Source organism: Dermacentor andersoni, chromosome 6, assembly GCF_023375885.2.
Source record: "Dermacentor andersoni chromosome 6, qqDerAnde1_hic_scaffold, whole genome shotgun sequence".
In the NCBI taxonomy this organism is placed as follows: Eukaryota; Metazoa; Arthropoda; class Arachnida; order Ixodida; family Ixodidae; genus Dermacentor; species Dermacentor andersoni.
The window spans coordinates 11923374-11946784 of record NC_092819.1 but is presented as its reverse complement, the minus strand read 5'-3'; the positions used below and the strand labels follow the sequence as shown (position 1 = coordinate 11946784).

The following is a 23411-nucleotide window of genomic DNA, read 5'->3' as shown; positions in this document are numbered from 1 at the left end:
GACGTCCTACCTTGTTTGCACTCGGACCGCACGCTGTTCTCTAGCGTGTCCATCTGGAGCTGGATCCTCTTGTATTCCCTCTCGGCCTGTGAGTTCTTGTGCTTCAGGATGGCCAACGTTACGAGGCTCAAAAGCATCAGCACTGTTCCACCAGCTGCAATGGCTCCTACAGTCTCCGGCGGAAACTCGTAGATCTTAGCCACTTCGTACCGCAAGTAGCCCACTTCATAGCGCAGGTTACTGCCAACTCGTACCTACCACAGTAAAAGAACAAAGTGACATCACATTTAAGTAGCGTAAGTATTAGTGTAATCTATATGTGTGCTTTGTTATGGAAGAGCCAGTTTAGGTATCTTTCTACACTCTAATGTAGTTGGTTTCTCTTCCGCGTCGCTTATGCCGGTTGATGCACTCTCCGTTATTTAATAGTGAGGTTTTAATTGTTCTTCTTATTGCCAGAAATTCTCTTCCGCGGAATTCTTAGAAACGCTACTATAAGGAATTCGGAATGTTACATGACACTAAACCGTATCACTTATGCAAGGTTGAGGATCAAATTTTGCGAACCTCAGAACGATGAAAGGGGATTGGTTACGTACCATTGGCATGCAGTAGCAGACCTAACCTATAAGATATGAATATTTATCGCAAATGGGCCCACATCAGTTGCGTACTCTATCATAAAGGTGATAAGAAATCTAGATAGTGAGAGTAATAAGCCCTCCGCCCCATTACCCCAATATACAGACAAAACGTTGTGATCTCTTACGTCCTCGGGCTATCGTACAACATTCAGAAGATTATCTGCAAGCATAAAGTGGACATACTCATGACCCGTTGTAATCTGTCCATATTACGTGCTCTGGCAAGCATCCACAGAAACACAAAAATTTAACTATCGTGCGAAAAAGGAATTATTAAATATTCGCCCTATATTGCACGTCTGTTGGAGCCAGATGTCATAAAAATCTCGAATGACGCTAAGACCGCAGATATTAAATGCTTAGTCGTTTTAGACCGCTTTCGTTCGCTAGGCTTTTAAAATTAAGTCTAAACTTTGTGCTTGACCTCGACGTCTGTGTATTCAAATCTGGCTTCGCCCACTACATCTTCATACTACCTTTTCGATGAAAACATTGAAAACAAAAGCTATTAATTAGCGTATCGAGGTGGCAAGAAATAAAAACGTCCGCAAAATGATTTTATTAGTTGCCTTATATGTCAGTATCAGCTATCGGATAATATGGCCAAATGTGTGCGAGAAATGAGAATCCTCACGCCAAGATCTATCAAAGACGGTCGAAGCACAAGGTTCACTTTAGCCCAGTTTCTTCTTTTGGGGTTTATCTGTGCGGATATAAAGAGCACGACATCGTGCCGATCGTCCTAGTGCCTCGCCAAACATGTTCTTTCTTTCTTTATTTTTACTTTTTATTCGATGTATGCTGTTCATCGTAGGGCCCCTCACTAATCTCGCACCACATTCTGAAGTTTTTCAGCAACAATGGTGTATACTATTCAAGCATATAGTACAACTAAGACGATTGTGGGACACGCAGTCTTAGCTTGAAGTTCATGATTAATATATCATAAATATTTATAAGTGCATTACGAGAGCATAAATACAGAAGCAGATGAATCCATGCATTATTCATTATTCGCGCCTTCTGGCATAAAAAGGTGACATTTAAGTAGTCAGCCATGCATACACTACTGTACATTACGGGGTGCTTTCTTTTCACATTGTGGTTTTGCACACTCTCTTTTAACATTGTCATTTAAATCACAGGGTTATTAGAGGTTAAGCGATATCTCACTAAGATCTTTTTAATTATTTTTAGGGTGCTTATGCTACTGGGGCCTGAAGTCGGCCAGTACTCAATAAGGCGTTTTCACTCAGCACGTGACCTGAGAGCTAGCAGCAATTTTGAGGTCTCCGTTGTCATCAGTGGATAAGTGCAAACGTGTTCCACTTTACGTAGTCCGGAAACCCCTTCCTTGAACACCGGTAGACGCAACTGCATAAAATGCTACTGCATTTGAGGGTAGTCCACAGAGTTCAATGCCTCAAAACTAGTGCATCCCTCGAGGCCTGAATGGCTTCAAATCTGCACTAATATTTTGCGTCTAAAGTACGAGTTAAACAGCAATTATTGGAATCCTGTTTATTATGCAACTACCAGTCCCAAAGTGTACCTTGACAAATGTATATCCTTTCGAGCAATCCAAGCGACATAAGGGAATCGCACCAACTTCTTAAACAATTGTGCAAGTATCCGCTTTCAAAACGTCATCCTTTATTACGAATATGCGTCCACTTTGGTTGTCTAAAGAGCCGCCTAAAGAGATCTCATAGTTAGCCATAAAGAGGAAATACACACGTACCACAACAACAGGCAAATCCATCTCTGTCCGGTGGCCGAGTTCGTCGGTGCTTGGAGGCTGAACGTCTGGTGGAACACAGACCAGTTGACTCATGCTGAGCGATGTTAAGTTGCACGGACGCGTGCCGATTGTAACATTAATTTCGGATTCCGTGGTGGCCAATCGAAGCATTTCACCCTAGAGAAAAATAAAAGTTGCACTGAGACATGCATTTACTATCCTGTCACATTGTTTTACTTCGTTCTGTAAGCTCCTATAGCTAAATAGAGTGCCAGCGCATGAGGCTGTACAAGTGGAACAAACAGTAAAAGCACTGACTGTTAATTTTCGCTTGTTCATTCCGCTTGTCCTGTCTCATAGGCTGATACTCTATTCAGCTATATAATACACAAAGCAAGTAATATAGCACTATGTAGACAACAGTAGTGGGGAAAGTGGGGCTTGTTGGTGGACCTTTATACTTTACAAACAAAACAGCGCTAAAACAGACTAGGGCGGCTTAGAAACGAAGGTACACACACGAGCGCCGACTCACACTATATATATATATATATATATATATAGTAATGACGAAGATAGTACAAGCGTCGCTGCTGCCGCTTAGCTCCTGAAGTGAGGAAGACCAAGACCAAAAAATCGGTGCCGCTGCTTTCCTCGCACTGGCGCTTATCTGGAACTGCTCCGCTGCTCTCTGGGCTGGATACGACGTAACTAGGATTCCCGCTAACCGTCAATAAATCTCGTAGCAATATATATATATATACAGACAGAGCAATGCGATATATTGACGCATCGCCAGTAAGAGGCCGACTTACTGCTCAAGGGGCCCTGCTTTTAGATGTCCAGTCAGATGAACATATGAACGTCCTTCTAATTGCAACTCAAGGATCGCAATCTCAGCACGTGTGCCCAATTCTTAACTGCAAAACACTTTTATTGTTAAGGAGTGCCGAAGTGGTGCACTGATGAGCAACTTTCTGACTACCTAAAACTACAACGGGTTTGTCATTTAAGAAGAGTCACGCGATCCGTCCAAACTTCTGAATCCAATTGGGAATCCAGGCGAATCAACACCGTGGTTCTGGCGTTCGCCCCACACAGGGACCGTCCAGAGAAGATCAACTTGGGCTTCACAGGACGTGAGACCATTCAATACGTTGAGGCAGCACCTCGGTGCTTCAGATTTCAGCGCTACGGACATGTGGCCAATTACTACCGTGGTGAGCAGCGGTGTAAACAGAGATAAAGAAAGAGCAATAGAAGACAGGAAAGGCAGGGAGGTTAACCAGACGCACGTCCGATTTGCTATCCTGCAATGGGTGAAGGGGGTATGGGGATGGAGAGAGAGAGAGAGGAGCGAGAGAGAACAGAGTTTCGCGCACAGTGGAAGGTCCGCAGAGAGTCTAAGAGATGCCGAGGACCACATGATTTCAAAACATGCGAGAACTTTCTTTCTGCAAATTGTAGTGGTGGCCCCCCAGGTACCTATGGGAAGTGTCCTATGCGGGCAGCGGCATTAAAGAGAAAGAAAACGTTTATCCTGAGACCGAAGGCAAAGGATGAGAAGATTAAGACGAAGAAAAAGACGGAGAGTCGCAGAGAGTGAGAGGACATCACAGGAAGCTCAGAGAGTGATACTAATTTCCCAATCCTGAAGCCTGCATCAGGAACCAACGACGCATTGGCGCCAGCGTAAAGCGGACTGGCTAAAGCAGCGAAATCATTCCATAGAGATGAATGGTCAATTTATGCGAGAACACTGCTGCACAACCGGAACAGTGAAGTTATGCCTCTGCACTGCAGCGACCTCGTTCGCGTTGTGGAGAAACAACACCACCACAGGAGGACTGTCAGCAGGGACTACGTGCTCTCTCCAAGGCCATGCGATCACTGAGCCCGATGAAGGACATGCTAGAAGTAGTCCCGGCTCTTGAGTCGCTGATTCTACGTTCTGCCTCCTCTTCAAACACCTAACAACACTGACGCGGTCAGGACACAATGGTCATCATCTCGCCCAAACGTGCCGCTCCTTAAGTACTGGAATTGGGTGGGTCTTGCGTGCCATTTACCTGAACTGTCGCTTTTCTTACGCAACATGCATGTGCAAATATTGGCCCTGTTCGAGGCTGGTCTTCCAAGTTGCTGATCAATTGATGGTTATGTCGGTCATGGAAACCAATTTATTTCGAGATTTCCGAACCAACGCACCATGCGATATATCAGACATGAAATACCACACTTCGCCCTTCCAGTTCAAGACCTTTGCAGCAGTGCATTGGAGATAACTGCTGTGTAAGTGCGGTTGGGAAACCGAAGCCTCAGCGTGGCGTCCGTATATGGGAGCTTTCCTCAGAACGACTCATTGGGAGAAATCATTAGATACCTCTGCGGTTACCCTGCTCTGATGATTATATGTCTGGACTTTAATGCACACCATACTGTCTGGAGTGACAATGTGACTGATACTTGTGGGAATCAAGTTGTTAGTGCTCTAAATACCGAGGGACCTTGTGCGACGAATAACAGACAGCCAACGTTTTTCCGACCATGGGCCTCTTACAGTGTCATTGATTTGACATTGCACTCAGCGGACATCCTCGCATCATCAGCGACGAGTAAAGATAGATGAGGATAGCTACAGGGGCTTGTTGGTACGGCATATCTTATTTTGTTGTAGTGCAAGCTGAGCAAGGACAACAGAAAAAACAAGGACAACAGTGTGGGTCAGATGTGCCTTTCTGTTGTCCTTGTTAAGATTACACTACAACAAAATAAGAGTAAAGATAGAATGCACAGTGACTATTCTCCTGTCTTCGTCAACATTGCTGGATTTCGAACTACCGGCCGAAGGTTCTGTCCTGTGACGTATTTGGATACGTACAGGGACGGCGTAGGCGAATCTTCTAGAAACCTGTTGGCGGATATGCTACGTAGCAAAGATGAGCTACCGCTGAGCTTAAGCTACCCGGCCACTTCCCCGCTCCGGAATTAAAGCTAAAGAATTTATGCGCTGCCCGTAGAAGAGCGGAAAGAAGGCTGATGAGGACGAAGGGCGACCCATAATGCTGACTATATATAACAAAATTAACGCAGTGATTCGCCGTTACATAAGGAAACTAAGAAGCGATAAACAGGCGGAATTTTGTGCGAGCCTATTCGTCTTCACGCCAGTTCCAAGGATATGGTGGGTCGTTAATAACCTTGCTGGAAACTTCCGACGAAACAAACCATAATGCCACGTAACATGTGAACTTAGTGAGTGAGTGAGTGAGTGAGTGAGTGAGTGAGTGAGTGAGTGAGTGAGTGAGTGAGTGAGTGAGTGAGTGAGTGAGTGAGTGAGTGAGTGAGTGAGTGAGTGAGTGAGTGAGTGAGTGAGTGAGTGAGTGAGTGAGTGAGTGAGTGAGTGAGTGAATAAACATTTATTGGGGCCAGCAAAATGCGATAAAACGCGCACCCGGCTAATCCCATGACGGGACTGACAAATCTAGCTTGCCGGCCCGATCGCGGGCGCGCTTGACGGCCAGGATTTGGTCTTCAAATAACGGGACTTCGCAGGTGCGCGTCCCAGTCTTACTTGGTGAACTTCGGGACCGACGACCCGCACTCCCAGAGCATGTGAGACAAAGTAGCAGCCTCACCACAGGCCACGCAAGAGCAATTCGGATAAATCTCAGGATATATGCTGTTGAGGGGCGCCGGATTTGGGTAGGAGTTAGTTTGCAAGAGTCTGAGCGTGACCGCCTGCGGCCTGCTTAGTTTGGTGTGAGGTGGCGGGAAAATCCTTCTCTCAAAGTAAAAGTACTTAGTAATTTCATTGTACGTGATAGGAGCGTCTCTGTGTCCGGGGAGAGAGTGGCCTGATCCAAGGGCGTGAACTTAGGAGCTCCGGTATTCGACCATATCGCGAGGGAGCCTTCCGGGAGCTTAAACATAATAAACCGTCGCGCATGTAACACTTTTATCATAACTTAGAGATTTTTGTGAAGTTGTATATAAACATGTGTATCATCGTCGGTTTAAGTGCTTGCTTCCGAATTTGATGTAGACCTCATTTAGGTACCATCCGAAGCAACGCTCAATCTACTGCCATGAATAATCTAAGTGCCTGCACAGACGGGCTCTGTAGCCTGGCTAAGGCATGTGGCTAGACTGAGAGAGGAAGGTGTACTCCTATTAAGCATCGTGCCTTACTCTCTCTCACTGTACTTTCAATGCTGCATACAACTGCAGCGTTTAACAGGGCTCAATAAAATTATCAACATTGGTTCAAATGGTTTTCAATAAACGGCAGTAGCTTTTCTTGAAATTGACAAATGATATTTCACCAATTTATAGAAAAAATTTTTGTAAGCATGCTCGTTACGAATTTTTCTAAATGGAGGAAAACTGCCGGAGAAAGAAAACGAGGCGATAATAGTGGTTGTTCCTCAGTCACATTGTCAGAGCCGGCTTTCATTACGAGAAAGTTTTATACGAAGCGCAGAGAGAACTAGGGAGCGTGACGTCGATGACATTAGACGTGCGTGAAACTCAATCGTACACGCAGTTCAGAACTCGACAAGTATCGGTATGAGGACGTTATGCCTGTGATACGAAACGCATCATGCTCGGGTCATAGCTAAGGGCTGAACGGCTACCTTTGTAAGCAATCGCTGTTCTACCTAGTAAATATCTGACACCTATACATAATTGCATTTTCTGATTTTTTACAAACCTCAATGACGAGTGGCTCCCCCTTGTAGAGCTTTACACCGTCGTTGTCGAAGGGAAAGAAACGCGGGTCGGAAACGTAGGTGAGGTCCGACGCCACATCTGGGTAGAACTTGTTCAGTTCCTGCACCGATCGAACATCGTCCATTATGAAGCCGATGCGAAGGCGCACAGCGTCCAGCTCGTCGCCTTCGGATCCAGCTTCGGATTCCCCTCTTGACTTTACTGCCGTATTCCTCTGGTACTGCCCTCTGGCCACGGCGTGTGCAACTACGTCGGCGCTCTCCGCCTGCTCTTCCTCGTCGTCAAAGCTGCTGTCCCTCCCCGGGTGGCGCAGGAGCACGGCCGGAGAAGGGCAGACCATGACAGAGGCGTTCAACACGTGGCACGACTGCGATGTCAGGAGAAGAGAGATAGCAGTGAGATCACAGCCCGGTGGAATGTTCAATCAAGCTAGTTGGTGACCCAGGCAATGTAATTCAGGAATGTATAGTCCAAAATGAGACGCGGACAAAGTGTATACGACAGAGAAGGCGTTATGTGGTCGAAGTTGCGGGCTACTTCAATCCAGTTGCTCTGACTTAAAGTAGAGAATGTAGTTGCCCCTCATCATAGCAAACACTCACGTGAAAAATTATCATATGCAATTATTGTTATCATTTACTTCACGCTGAAAAGCTGTGAACCCGTTTGAACGAATAATGGCCTATCGAAATATCGGACATGGCTCGATAGTTCGGCCTGCAAGTTTATGTAGTCTTAAAGTTTTATGCGTCATATTAAGTTTCATTCAATTGTAACAGTGTAGTTATAAGAAGAAAATGAACATGTGAGATTGAATTTGGTTTCGGCTTTTGCGAAACGAATGTTTACTGACCTATAGCTCAGCATTTCGAAGCCACGACGCACCAGTTCACGCTGTCTGCTAGCACCGAACACCGTATCTGACTGATAGAGTTTAACTAGCCAAAACAACACACGAATTGCGGAAGGTTGAGTACTGGGGAGCTGCAGATAAATTTTGATGACCAGGAGGTATTTACCGGGCACCCTGTACTCTGCACAGAAACATCTTTTACCATCCGCCCTCGCAACACACATTCAATGTGTAAGCTTTCTTTTGCGTGTACCCCGGCAAAATCTGTCTGTCAGGTGATAAGTGTAATGAATTATATCTGCACAAAAATAAGTAATTTGCGAAATTAAGACATTTGTTCATTATAGTAGTGTAAATATAGATGATTGGTATAGCTTTATAAGTGATAAAAAACGATTGAAAAAAAAATTGACCAGAAAGAAAACCTTGTCTTCAGGCCGCATTGAAAGCTTACATTCCCGCATTACGGGTCTGTGTGCAGAAAAGCCTGCTGTGGGGCCGTTGAGTAAAATACAACTGATTGGTACATGTGATAACAGTATAATAATAATAATAATAATAATAATAATAATAATAATAATATTATTATTATTATTATTATTATTATTATTATTATTATTATTATTATTATTATTAATAAGTTATTGATGGTGTAAAAAAAACCTGGTGACGTCGCCATCGCCGTCGCTACGTCAAGGTCGTAACAAAAAAAGGAGAAAATAAAATTTAGGAAAGGGAAGAAACAGCTGTGCTGAAAGCCGTTATGACGGCGTTCCCGCTCAGTTGATGCGAACGCTTTGAAGAGGCCATGCAACTTCCTGGAAACTAACTTCCACACCGTTCAATGCACGGATTTCATTTCTTGGTTACCGGAAAAGGGATGGGTAGATGTGCATAAGCTAGGAAAAGCGAGTAAGCAATAGCGAAGTAATAGCCGGGCCAATGCTTACGCGTTAGTAGAAAATTTTCAGATCTCCAGGAGTATTAGACGAAAAATTAATGAGAAACAGGCTACGATAACTTCGATGCGTACATGAAATGTGCCTTCAATAGCGAATCTAGCTGATTACGGTTCTACCACCATACTTTGTTACTCTTAGTTCCAAGTAATAAAATAACAGGCTCATAATAGCGGATGCAATCAGTCAGCGGCGCTGCCATCTTGCATTCCAGGGACCCTCCTCCATTTTCCGCGCAAGTGCTCCTCCCCAGACGCATGGTGACACCCGCCGTGGTTGCTTAGTGACAGTGGTGTTGGGCTGCTAAGCACGAGGTCGCGGGATCGAATACCGGCCACAGCGGCCACATTTCAATGGGGCGGACTGATTAAAACACCCGTATACTTAGATTTAGGTGCACGTTAACGAACCCCAGGTGGTCCAAATTATTCTGGAGTTCCTCACTATGGCGTGCCTCATAACCAGATCGTGGTTTTGGCACGTAAAACCCCATAATTTATTTTTTAAAATTTCAGATGCATGGTAACAGGTATCAGTAAGCAGAGCTCACACGTAAAACGGTCAAATCAAAGTGCCCTGCTGCATTGCGAGAGTGTCGCTCAAGAGCGGCTTGTTCCAGAACGCACGGGCCGTACTGTACCCAATGTGCACGCCTCTCGTGCTTCGTACAAGTTTGATGGCCAGATAGACGTGAGACTGCACAGCTCCTGGACCCAGCGGTACAATATACCGTATTTACTCAATTTTCACGGACAGAAAAAGATGTAATATTATTTAACTAAATATGATGAGCTATTCTCGGTTATAACACGCTCCCCTGTTATCATACTACAAGAAGCTATAATTAAATGGTCCTTGATTGTTCACTCACGAGTTTTTGTAGCAATAGTGATGGAGAAGTGGCGTTTTATTCTCACATAAGAAAACAGGACTTGCTGTATCTGGGCCACAGGAAACTGGATATCGCTTGTCGTTGCTGTCGGAGCACTTCCTGTCAAGCTCTCAGAGTATCTAATTTTTGGTGCCCCCTGTGCCTTTTGAGACACCGGATATCTTAAACTCCTTGCAGACCTCGGCAACCTAACTCTACCACCTAGAATACACTATAATCTGATGAACTGACAGAACGGACTCAAAACTACCGCAGCTTCTACAGCTGCAGCGACATCTGGATTTGGCGTTATTGTGGAATTTTTAATCCCAATGACCCCAGCTTGTCTCTAGTGCAGTTTTTGTACCGTACTGGATAGTACTGCGCATGATATTTTTTAAGTAAAATAAGTAACGCGCATGCTATAGTTTAAGTCAAGTAGTTATTTAATAACTCGCGTCTGTGCGTGTATATCTCTGGATTAACAGCACAAGGTAGCGGAATCCGAGATTCCCCTTACCGTTTCGTTTACTTGGCGAAACCTGTTGAACACCGCCATACGGGGTTGCTGAATAGACGTCAAGTTGGTTCCGTAAATGTGGATGTGTCTGCCTCCACTGAAAAGTAAATATAATGAAAAGTGAATCAGTACTCAATGCTACGCACAACCAGCATGGTTACAGCGTGCCCGTGATTCATGACTAAGCAAATATTTTATTTTATTGTGATATCAGTTGGAAATAAAATACCAATTATTGACGTTGCTCTACAATTTCAGAGCATAAGATTCAGAATGAGATAATTAATCAGCAAATTATTAATTTAACTACGATCAAATGCAAGATAATGAACTTGCAGTTACAATGTGCTTTATTCACCCCATGAGAAATTGTCTTTGCACGTGAGCCAACCACGTGTCTTCTAAATCTTACTGTTTCATGTGGAACGCAGTTATACCTGGCAATTGTTCTCAGCTTGTGTACTAACTGCCCGCCATTCAGCTATCTTAGATATATATCGATGAGGCTGGGTCGCAGACTAATGAGCCTAAGAAGCGGCTGCGACTGTGGCCAAGAGCTACTTTTCAGAAACATAATATTGCCGCCCTTATCGAGTTTATGGAGATCACTCATAGCGTGTATAAAAACTAGAACATAACAATTGCAAGGGCATTTTTGCCTGCTGAAGATGTTATTGTATGTGCATGCAATATTATAGTATATAGTATGTTTAACATTTTACGCACTTTCCTAGCTTGTGTAGTTTTGCTTGTCTATATTGTAGCTATGATGTTTGCGACATCTTAAAGTGCATTTCTTTATGCTGACATTTCGTGCTTTGAAGAGATCGTAATGCCATGTTATAATGTATCGTTTTTAATGTATGTGACAATTTGTTTTTTGTGATATACTTCCATGTTAGTCGTGAGAAAAGTAGTAGTCGTTATTTCTTCATCTAAAAAATAATTCTACACTGCGCACCTGAGGAAGCTTTTAAGCGGTTGAATTCTGTGCAAAGAAGGGTCCTCAGTGTAGAAAAATGGGTTGCTCAGGGTCAGGTTGGCACCGTCAATGCGCAGGATCAGCTGGGAGACCTGATACGATGGGTACGGAGACCTGGACGTTCTGCAACTGATCTGGTTGCTGCTTGCAAGAGACCTGCGAGCGACACACAGCATGAGAAATGTGTGACCATACGCGAAAGACTCTGTATACATCCAGAAACAGCAGACAGGCTAACCCTTATTTATCTGGTTTTTGTTGTCAAAGAAGCCGGCATCGACTAGCCTCTCAGTGTCGAAGCTTAGTATAAAGCTACAAAACGAAAATTATGCAATTAAAAAAAAAAAACGTGTACCAAAGTAGTGTCGAACCCAGGTGAATTTCCTTGAAATAGCGGGAACATGTTTCGGTAGATGGGCCTACACTATATTTAAAGGGGACGCGTTCCCTTGGATCTTCAATTTATTTTTGTGCATAATAATAATGTTGTGGAGGTACAAAGTTTGTCAAGCTAGAAAGCCACTATGAGACAGGTGCCATTCGAAATAGGTGTCCGCCCATCAAAATATCGGTTCGCTCTTCTTAACCAGCTTCATTTTGGTTCGGCGTTGCCTGCATAAGGCGCTAGCATGCGCCTTCTCGCTCAGATTTTTTTTGCTTCGTAGATTTTTATGATTTATGTTAAGTCATGTACTGTGTGGGCGAATGAACGACGAAATAAAGAAATCCGAGGGCATTCAGTTTCTGGAGGAAAGGAGTTAACGAACCTGAACACACAGCAGCCGTATTCTATTACCCTGAGATTTCGTGCAACCTATGGCGGGCAACACCACACGTTCCTAAATTACTCTGGTAACCGACCATAACTGGCTAAATCAGTGATGCGTTGGTTTATTAGTCGCAATGCTCATCGTTATAGAATGGACATCACTTGCACACATGTGTGTATGTATTTCCTTTTTTACTCGAATTTCCTAGCATAATCATCGGCCTCAACTAATGACCGAATGCCACCTTGGTTACCTCAACTCCCGTTTCATTCTTGTTTTTCATCCTAATTGAAGTATACCTTTATGCGTCAGCAGAAAGAATACTACATGTTAGAATTATCAGGACTGAAAATGTAGTAATGATGTAATAGTGGAAGAGAGCTAAAAAGAACACAGGTCTCACAGAGGCACATTACGACAGGGTTTAATTGTGACGCAGGTGAAAAAAAAAATGCTAGGCGACCCTAATCTTTGACTTAGGTGTCTGTTAGTGGCACTCGCACCTCGGCGTTGGTGTTCTTTAGGTGAAGCAAGCGAGCATCTTTCCCCCGCAACGATATGCGGGCGGGGAGCTACGGAGGCCGAGGAGGAAGAGCAGCGCGCGCCACGTGGAGGGGCGTCGAAGCGCACGAAGCGGCGCACGAAGCGTACCTTACGCGTCCTCTCTGGTGCTGACGTCAGAGCATGTAACGAATGCGCGCGCACAGCTGTGGCGTGCAAGCGAGTGAGCGCCGGGAAAGGAGAAGCGAAAGAGGAGGGAGTGACGTCACATCCGCGCTGCTGGGCAGATGTTGAGTCTGTGCCAGGCAACAGTTCTCCATTAATTAGCCGTTTATTGATCATGGCATCACCATGTGTGTGACGTCGTTAGTCACGTCATTACTTCCGCTTTCTACTTCTGGGTTTCCAGGAATTTCGCCAAAGTTGTGCTCACGTGGCTGGTTCTAAAGTCTACGATTCTGTGCTTTGATGTGGTGGTGGTGGTGGTGGTGGTGATGTTGAAGCAGGCGGGGTTAGCCTGGCATACATAGCCGGCAATTGTTCCGCCTGATCCTCCTTCGAGTTGAGATCACGAGTGTCACCAGGTGTCGATGAGCCCCGTGTCTCGCAGGAAGGCTATCAGCAGTCGTTGCGCTCTCTTAATGAATGCCGCGGGCCCTCCGGGGAAAACGTCTTCAAAGGTCCTGTGCGTAAGACCGTTCTTTTGTAGGTTGTCGACCATCGCTTTTCTTTGTGTGTCAAACTGCGGGCATAGCCAAATGAAATGTTCGATGTCGCCAGTGTCGCCACAAAAAACACAGAGTGGGGAAGCGCGAAGCCCAGTCTTGAATAACCAAGCTGGGGTGTACGCGGAGCCGGTCCTGATGCGGTATATAAGCGTCGCTTGTTCGCGTGTAAATCCATGAGTCACACAGGATTCGTGTGGATTCTTGTGCATCTCTCTAAAGTGAAGGCGGATTGCACCCTTAGGGTATTGAAAAGCTTTTGGAGCTTTGATTTTTGGGACACATGTCAGCGCTAGGCGTGCAAGGGCGTTCGCTTCCTCGTTTCCATCAATTCGTACGTGTGATGGAATCCACTGAAACCTTATGTTAAATCCTTTGCTCGTTAGGTCGTCAATCAGTGCCAGAGACTGCCTTGTAAATTTCTCTAGAGGTAGGCCCCGATGTAATCTCTGTAATGCTGACTTGGAATCCGTCAGCACCACGACATCTCGTGCACAAAAGGCCCGTAGTTTCCGCAAAGCCGCGGTGATTGCGGCGCTTTCTACTGTTGTAGAGGAAACTACGCGATCCAGTCGGCCAGACCATGACACATCAAGGGATGGTATGCAGAATGCCGCTGCACAGCTATCTGTTTGTGCGCACACCGAACCGTCTGTGTACACTTGTAGATGGCTTTGAAACACTGTGCTCAAGTGGTCCAGCACAATAAACTTTGCTTCGGCAGTTGAAATTGTGCGTTTCGTCGGTAGGTGTGGTACATTGAGGCTGCAGGTTACGTCCGGAAAAGACCATGGCGGGTCAAGGCGACTTCGTTTAGGCCATTCCAATCCTAAAACTCGGAAGGTGTTCAGCGCCGCATGGAAATGTGAGCGAGTTCTTGCTCTTAGCCGCCGGAGAAGCGCCGTGCCTGCGCGTGACTCGCCCAGCCTTAATAGCTGCGTCAGCAAGGCATGAGATGCGAAGAGGCGGAGTGGAAGAGACTCTGCCTCATTAGTGACTTTCTTGTTTGAAGCCGCCGTTGGAACTCCCATCGCCAAGCGAAGTCCCTTTCTGTGCACTACCTCCAAGCGCTCGAATTGATATCAGAGGGAGCTGATAGAGAATGCGGCTTGTTATCAGTGCAGCGTTCAGTTTAAGCATGGATATAGGATTGTTTCCCCAACGTACAACTGCCAATCGACGAAGTGCGTTGACTCTTTGCACTGATGCAGCCACAACACTTTCGACCGCAACACGCCATAGTAGCTTGTTGTCGATGGTGACGCCCAGGAATCGAACATGAGTTGCACGAATAATTGAATGCCCTCTGATATTCAGCGTCAGACGTGTTGACTTGCGTCTCACTCCCGGGAAAAGCATGAAGGCAGATTTTTCTGCTGATACAGATAGGCCAAGCGTCGATAAGTGGCGATCGATAGTGGAGATTGCGGCCTGGGCTATCCGGGCCAAACGTTTGTGTTGGTACCCCGAGATCCAAATGCAGACATCATCTGCGTAGATGGACATTTTAACTGCCGTCCGACCTACTTTCAGGGCATCTGGAAGGCTGGCCATGGCAACGTTTAAAAGCAAGGAAGATAGGACACTTCCTTGTGGGACGCCGAGGGAAATTCGTCGCTTGTCACTCATTATACTTCCGAGCTTAACTTGGACACATCGATCACTGAGAAATTCATGGACGAATCGAAGAGCATTTCCCGAGACGTCCATGGCTCGGAGTCCGTTGATGATGCCTGTATGAAGCACACAGTCGTATGCCTTGGCAACGTCCATAAAGATGGCGAGTGTGGAAAGGCCGTCTACGCGATGGTGCTCGATATGCCTTAGTAGATCCAAAACACTGTCCTGGGCACTCAAACGTGGACGAAATCCGGTCATACATGATGGCAGTCTATTTCCTTGTTCAAGATACCATGTTAACCTCGTACATATTAGTCTTTCCATCAACTTTGATACGCACGATGTTAGCGATGGTGGCCGATATGAGGTGAGGTTTGCAGGATCCTTTCCGGACTTGAGCACTGGCACCACCCATGCTGTCTTCCACGCTTCTGGGATCTCTCCTGTGCTCCAGACGTGATTAAATATGTCCAGAAGGACTCGTTTTCGTTCATATGGCAGATTTGTCAGCATCTGATTGCTGATCGAATCGGGACCCACAGCACAGCGTCTTCTTAATTTGCTAAGCGCCAAATCCAACTCACGAAAGGTGAACGGCGTATCTATAGTATGGAATGCTTCAGACAACAGAGGGTTCGATGCTCCTGCTGATCTGCCAGATGTGTATACGTCTGCAAAATCTTCAGCAAGGGTTTGCAAATCTTTTCCTTGCTTTAAAGCAACTGCTTCGAATGGCCTGTGTAGGCGAATCTTTCCGGATAGGCTATTCATTACTCCCCATATCCTTGTCATGGGAGTAAACGCCGATAAGCTCTCACAGAAAGCAGCCCATTGAACCCGTCTTAACCGTTTTGTGTGACGACGGATGACAGCGTTTATCCTGTTGTATTCAGTTTTCGCAGATGGATTTCCCGTTTTTCTCATTAGTTTTCGCTCCGCTCTCCTACGCGCTGCGCAGAGGTTCTTTAGTTTCAAATCAGGAGTAGGGAAATTATCTGGCAGTTTCAACATTGAGGTAGCCACTCTTTTGCTCCGCAGCATATCTGCGAACAGCTCACCAGGGGATTCATCCAACGCTTCTCTGTACGTGTCCCAGCGCGTCACAGCACAGAATTGTCGCCCAGCAGTATGAAATCTGGTGATGTTGGTGAAGATCGGAAAGTGGTCACTGCCCATCCTGTCTGGGGCCGTTGTTGACGATACGACAAGGTATGTAGAATGGATCACGATGTCTATGGCACTCCATGAATCTGGTGGTCTGAAGAAAGTCGGTTTGCCATCGTTCGCGATACATAAGTCAGGAGCATAAGTCAGGAGTTCCTTGCCTCGGGAATTTGCAGTCTTATCTCCCCAAAGCGAATGATGAGCGTTAAAGTCGCTACAGATTATTCTAGGAGAGGGGCAACGAATGCAAAGGTCCTTTATAAACGCCTCCATGGAGACCTTCCTGCGCGGACCACCGACACCACACTTAGTTTTCGTTTTCCTAGGCACACTTGCACAGCGGTAGAACAGCGGTACTTCCAAGAAGGTAGAACAAAGGTCTTGCACTGGTAAGGTGAAGTGAGGTATTTCTCGCCTGATGTATATCATCGCACTTCCATTTGCAAATGACGGTATACTCGGATTTCCATGTCTTATGAACCCTGGGATCGTCCTTCCATTTGGGAGACCGGCGTCTGAGAGGGCTAGAATTGGTATAGGTATGTCTCGAAGGAAAAGGCTGAGTTCAGAAAGACGCTGCAGAATACCGGCGCAGTTCCATTGCATCATTAAGGGCACTTTCGGACGACGGAATGAACCAAGCGGGCGAGAAATTGCCATTATGCTACTAAGGGTATGTGGAAGTAGAGCAGAGTATTACTGACTCAAGAGCCAGCACTGCTTCCAGCATATCCTTCGTTGAACTAGCAGGCATCTTCGCGACGTGGGAACGTAGTGCCGTGAACAAAGCGCGTATCACATGCTGGCAGTTTTCCTGCTGACTGTTTCTAAGTGGTACTTGAGGTCGGTTTACTGCGACCGCATAGGTGCGTTTTTCGGACTCTTTTCGAACAGTATTCTCAGCGGCTGTGACCTTTTGCGTTGGCTCAATAACTTCGTTTATCGGTGTGAGACGCGGGAAATGAGATGCGTACTCTGTTTCCAAACCAGTTACTTGTGGCGCTCTGGACGTCTTCTTCGTGTTCGATGGTGCGCTTGCACTCTTTGGACCCAGAACAAACAACTTATTTCTTCGCTGAGCAGCTGTCCGCGCAGGACATCGACCGTAGCTAGCAGGATGGTCACCGCCGCAATTTGCACACACAAAGTTGTCTTTACTTGCACATGTCTTAAAGTCATGAGGTCCCCCACAGCGCTTGCACCTCTGTTCCCCACGACAGTACTTAGCGATATGTCCGAAGTGCTGACACTTAAAACAGCGTGGTAGTGTCTCCACGTAGTCGACAAGCTCGTGTCTGGTGAATCCAAGGTTGATCTTCTCCGGGCGTTCAGAATTTGGAGCAAATGTGAGCACCACCGAGTTAGTGCGCCTTCACTCCTATTCAGATGACGAGGTTTGGACCCGACGGATGATTCTTCTTGCATGGAATACTCCCTGAGGTCTCAGGTAGGTGAACAGCTCTTCATCCGAGTACCATTTAGGGACTCCTCTAACAATGCACGTGTTTTTCATATAACTGTGTGGGACACGGGCAGATATGACTATGCCGCCGTTATTCTTGGCCTCTAGAAGGACGTTGGCCTGTCCTTCTGTCTCTTCATCTAAGAGCAATGCTCCCTGAGCTGTGAAGTGGCTCTTCAGGGGTGCCCCACCGAGAATCGTTTCAAGCTCAGAATACAGGACAATAGAGTTTACTTGCCTTAAATCATCTCTTTCGGATGCTGCAGTGATTAACACTGGAATGCCCTCCGCCCTGTCTTTACGATGGCGCACAAGTCGGGAGGGTTCGCCACGTTGTCGTCCTCGATGATAGTTGACTCGTCTTCAGATTCACCAGTGTTTTGTCGCTTGCAGTCAGGCTGGTTTGTACGAACCAGCTGGCGTTTCTGACCCGGTGTCAGCCCTTGGGAGGTCATGGCGGGGTGCTCGTCGGTGCCAGCTTGGTTCCTTCTAGCACCTTGTGAGGCGGCAGGTGGCGCAGCCCCCGTCGGTCTCCGATACGGAAGGTACCTTTTCGAGTCCACAGACGTCTTGAACCGTTCTGACCAGTAATATTACCAGAAAATAACGAAAATAACGATAAATGTAGGCAGAGCTACTCAGACAGGCTAGCAGCAGGTTCGTCGTCTTCTCTCTGTGCTTTCATGTGCGGTAATCAGTGATATCGAAATAAATATAATTATTGAAGTCTCTTCAATAACTCAACTTGTAACTAAACTTATGCTCTGGTATCATATCTGTAATGAAAGCCATGGATTTTGTACTGTACAATGTTTTTCTTTTTCTTTAGATTTATTTTGAATTTCGTCCGCGGTGGTCTCAGGAGGCGAACCGGAAATGCTGGGCAAGAAACGAGAGTGTCACTCGATGTTGGTGCCACTAATAAACACTCCATTGAACCCATTGAACTGCTGTTTGAGATAACGGCTCCACACCAACGCACTGTGGTATCCATTTAAGGATTTACTTAGTAGGTGCACATCTTACTTTTTATGGGAGACGGTAAACTGAACAGCTCCAACACGAGCGCCTTAGCCAAAACTGTAATATACGGAAATGTAATCTCAACGATAAAACGAACATTTTTTTCCGAGCCGACCTGACATGTAGCTCGCGATTAAATTGTCCGAAACGCCTGCGTCACCTCGAAAGCATCGGGACAAGTGGGTTCGGCGCTACACCGCTGGGTTAGAGGCGCATCCGTATTATTTATACGTTTCCGTTGTGACCAAAGCTTAGATATATTATCTCTGTACAGGAGACACTCTTTTAGGCAACACAAACAGCTTTTTATTTTTTTACCTTCTACGCAAGAAAAAGTGGAAGAACGAGTGCAGAGGACGCATTTTCGAGTGTCAACACTTCGTCAGCAAAGTGCAGGTCGGTGTACGTATACCACCTGGCCGAGGGTAAACTAAGAGTCCGCTCCCACCGACCAAGAACAAATGTGCGGCGGGACATTTCCGTCCGCTGGGCGGGCGTAATCAAATTTTGAAGCGGTGCACCTCTTGGCAAATGGAAAGTCCTAAGGGTCTTCCCCAATTTTACCTCTGCACTTAGTATCTCCAGCTATATTTTTTTCTCTCTACAGGCGCTGCACGCCTTCGCAAACCTTACCCACCGAGCGGACTCCGCCATCTGTTGATTCTCGACGCTACGTGACTAGACTTGTCATCGAGCACGAGGCAAAGGACCTTTTAACGAAATTAGGCGACCTCTTCTTTCTGAATCCCTTTTTATCCTGAAGACTGCGTTTAACTCTGCCTCCTTCTTTATAGACTAGGTGAAAGCGTACAAAAGCTATAAACGCATTGTCCTTCAAAGGCGCGGCGCTCAATATTAGACCGAGGTGATGAAACCCTGTATGCTATGTTTGAATTTTTTCTTTTGGCGTGGGGGTTTCTAGTAAGCTAAATCAAGGGAAAGAAGTCTGTTCTGCATTTGCCCAACGTCGCACCGTTGTGCATTGAATAAGGGATGGCATGAACCAAGGACTTCGCATCATAGCAGGCTAAATCTAAGTTATTTCGTTTTGGTTGAATTTTTTTCGGCAAAACCACTGCGGTGGCTTAGCGGCTATGGTGTTGGGCTGCTAAACATGAGGTCGCGGGATCGAATCCCAGCCGCGGCGGCCGCATTTCGATGCAGGCGAAATTCAATAACGCCCGTATAACGTGCGTAAGGTGCACGTTCAGGAAACCCAGGTTGTCAAAATTAACACGGAGCCCTCCACTACGACGTGCCTCATAATCAAATCATCCTTTTGGCGCGTAAACCCTAAGCATTCAATCATTACATTTTTTTCTGCAGAGCAAAGCGGCTATGTCAGGTGCTTCGTCTACATCCCGTGTGCTGTAGAACACTTTTTGAAGAACAAAGGCAGCATGGTTGACAGAGGGCAGATGTGTGCCGGAGGCCACCGTGTTGAGTCCATTGGTGTGTATCTAAACGCGAACGAATACAGGCGCACACAGGAGACGGAACAGGTGTCAACCCTTAACTACATAAGAAGAAAAGCAGCTCTGCTGAGCCTAATAGCTTGGTCTAGTTGGTACTTGCTGTGAGACATGCGTGTCGCTAAGAGGACGCACACGAAAACACCGACACGAAGGAAAACAATCGTCGTGATTGCTTTTTTCTTTCGTGTCTGTGTTTTCGTGTGCATCCTCTTAGCGGCAACTATCTCCTAGTGCATTAAACCTATCCGGCAGCACCGTTGAGGGCTACCTAGACGTCGTTTGGACCCATTGCCCACAGTGCCACATTGGGTTCTCTCCATCCGTTTGTCCCTTATATTCCTGGCACTTCGCTAAAGCTCCCTTCCATTCAAGGAAAAGACCATCAGTGGAATGCAATGTTCTACCCTGCCACTCGTTTGTTACATTATCCGCCTATAAAATTTCATACGAGACCCAGTGACGTACGAAGCATTCATATAACTCGCGGTGCCCAACAATGGGCCGGCGGAGCATTCGCCCTAGTCGGCACCTTTTCGCGCTTCTTATTTAGTCTACTACGGCTCAGCAACCATCAGTGATCCCCGTTTGGCTCTACCTGTAGCCTCCTATATGGGAGGCTATGCTCTACCCAAGGTGGGGCTGCCGCGCCGACGTATATAGAAGCTTCGTTCGTTAGCGCATGGCTAAAATATCACCGTCACCATGTGACGAGACCACGAAAGACATACGTTGATAGCCCATAACCGAAGCGAGATAAAGAAACCTTCCCAGTGGATCATACTGGAGCCACGAAACGCAGCTGGCTTTGACGCCAATGGGATACGCACAGTCGTCTGGGCATGTTAGCCAGTGTTCGCTATCAACCGAAACGCCGGAGACCGTCATACTGCGGGTAACACTCAGACGAGGTGCTGCATGGCGGCTGCTGGGTTTGCGTGTCGCCTATTCGCGCCATGTGAGGTATTTGCCAAGTTGCTGAGGCTGGACGGAACCGAAGTGGCTATCGTTCCTAGAGCGTCATGAAAGAATGCCAGTGCTGTAAGCTGCTGTGTCTTCTGCTCACAGATGTCGAAGGTAAGTTATCGGGCGGAGCCACGAAGAAACATTGTAAATACCGCAGAAATGTCTTTAAAAGTTCGCAGTTAGTGATTTCCCAGCACGTGAGCAGCGCATCTGCAAAAGCCGCTCGGGACTAACCCTTACCTTTCGACGTGGCACACGATGTCGTCCAGGTAAACGCTCACATGACTGCCGACGTTCAGATTGGTTCCGTTCAGGTACAGACGAGTGCCACCCGATTGAGGTCCAACGCGGGGCTGCACTCCGGTCAGCTCCACTGGCTGCGCATCAGTAAGAGCCTCATCGTGCATGCTTCGCTGCGTGTTTTCTGACAAGTGTTAAGACCGGCAAATATGTGAAGCACCTAATTACATAATGCAAACATCTAGCAGAAAGCAGTGTTCTTGCTAAGCAATGAAACGCCTCGTCTCTTTTCCTTTACAAAAATATAAGGGGGGGGGGGGGGGGGGAGGTGCATAACAGGATTAAAAAGGAGTGAATCGTCGAGTCACGTCGCGGGAAGTAATGCTGAATGGTATCAGACATGCATCACGCGTTGCGTCTTCTCCGGTAGCGTGGATCACGCTACCGTGAATCACGTGGATCCTAAGACAAACTTAGTGCGAACTAATAGCCACAAAAGTTACAACTGGTGGTTTTTTTGGTCTTCAATGATCACATCGATATGGAGTACCTGACTGTGTGCGTTGCTCGCGTCTTAAACGGCTGAAATGGCAGGCATACTAGTTCGCGCTTATTTTTACTGCCCCCGTTCTTGCCGATACACAACAAGGGCATTGTCAAGCGAGAGCGCAGCGGCAAGGAAGAGCGCTGCGTGACGCGAACGTTCGGAATGCGTGGAGCAGCTCCCCCGCCCCGTCTGCGTCCCTAACGAGGCCGCATTCACGCCTGGTGAGGCAGCATTAACAAGTTCGAGCGCCGGGGAAGAGACGCCAGGGGTTGCTTTTTCACCCTGGTGCAGACGTCGTTCGCGAAAACGAATGCCCGATGCAGTGTAAGTGCACACTGTAACTCTGGTTCACGTTTCTACGCCTCAGTTCAGCAAAAGCATGCGCTCGGTAGGAGAGCGCTGCCGAAACGGGCGCGCACTACTCGTTGTTTTGGCGTCACTGGCAAGAGCGTTTACTTCGCGAGGATAAACTCAAATGCGTGGCCATCGTCCGAATAGCATTTTACATCGCTAGAGCTAACTTGACATTTGACACGAAACAAACCTTTCAACATCATATGTATTGTTTTAGTGTGACATGCAGCTAAATTTAAGAAAGCCACGTTAGTATGTACCTAACGTTACGTCCATTTGGCGAATATTTCAATGAGTGAATAAAGCGAAGATATGTACAAAATATTTTAAGGGTTCCAGCGTGTATTTAGTTGCGTTATTACGTGCCAAAGAAAGCACTCAATGTCGTGCTAAGTTTTCCAGCTACGTAATGTCGGCCTTGGTAAAATGAGAAAACAATCAGAGAAAATATTTAGAATATATAAACTGCCGATTTGTAAATACTGGGGACAACCTTAAGTACTGTAATTAAGTACGAAAATGGAGAAAGTGAAGGCCAGGTGAACACAAAGCTCATCAGAAGGTACGTAGAACTATACTACTGCAACATGTACTACGTGGAGCCCACTTACAGCGTTCCGCAAAAGTCAGAGGCACCAGAAAACCCGCCAATATCCACTGACAGAAGTGGAACGAACGAAAAAACTTCAAGTTAACTTCTTATAGCCACTAAATGACTCAAGCTTGGAAATATTCTAAGTTTGTCCTTTCCTTTGTTTTTCTATTAGCCTCGGCGAAGAAGAATATTTTTTATCAGCAACTTAATGTTTGTCATTTGAGCATGGAAAACCAGAGCTCTTTTGCTGGAATGTGCTTACACTGGACTATATTTAGTCTAGTGTAAAATGGAAAAAATGCGTCGCCCAATATAAGTATAACGAAGGTGTCCATCGGCTCCCATTGACTGTTCAACGGGAGCCCAAGAGCTTTTGGTGACTTGGCCACGTTCCCACACGCAGTGCTGCGGAAACCTTGCGTACCTTGCTTCCATAATCTGCGTACCTGATATATCGTCGGGCCAGCGTCCAGTGTCTTTGAAACAAATCTTTGCGCCTCTTCCATTATTTACCTCGGCCCACAAGGCCGATTGTTCTCACCAAGGTATAGATAGACCCGTGGCTTTGTCCAGTTGACTATGGAATCATTTGCTGGAAGTGCTTCCCTCTTCTGAAGCATGAGCTTACGAACTAAGCATTATCATCACCACGCCCGTCTCGCTAACAA

General features: G+C 46.4%; 1 protein-coding gene and 1 long non-coding RNA gene across 5 annotated transcripts in view; one reads left to right on the top strand and one right to left on the bottom strand.

Moving 5' to 3' along the window:
- The window catches only part of LOC126521224 (plexin-B-like), a 487065-nt gene that overhangs the window by 20225 nt on the left and 443429 nt on the right, over nucleotides 1-23411 (bottom strand). For all 4 annotated transcript variants that reach the window (XM_055065821.2, XM_055065820.2, XM_055065822.2 and 1 more), the window contains 6 exons: nucleotides 21248-21384; nucleotides 11284-11460; nucleotides 10323-10419; nucleotides 7100-7486; nucleotides 2386-2562; nucleotides 11-254 (listed from right to left, as the gene is read on the bottom strand). In XM_055065821.2, coding sequence (XP_054921796.1) covers nucleotides 11-254; nucleotides 2386-2562; nucleotides 7100-7486; nucleotides 10323-10419; nucleotides 11284-11460; nucleotides 21248-21384 — 1219 coding nt within the window. The remainder of the gene's footprint in view (nucleotides 1-10; nucleotides 255-2385; nucleotides 2563-7099; nucleotides 7487-10322; nucleotides 10420-11283; nucleotides 11461-21247; nucleotides 21385-23411) is intronic.
- Nucleotides 20785-23411, top strand: part of LOC129382232 (uncharacterized) — a 113908-nt gene continuing 111281 nt past the window's right edge. Inside the window, exon 1 of the long non-coding RNA XR_008610327.2 lies at nucleotides 20785-21118. This is a non-coding gene — a long non-coding RNA (uncharacterized lncRNA). The remainder of the gene's footprint in view (nucleotides 21119-23411) is intronic.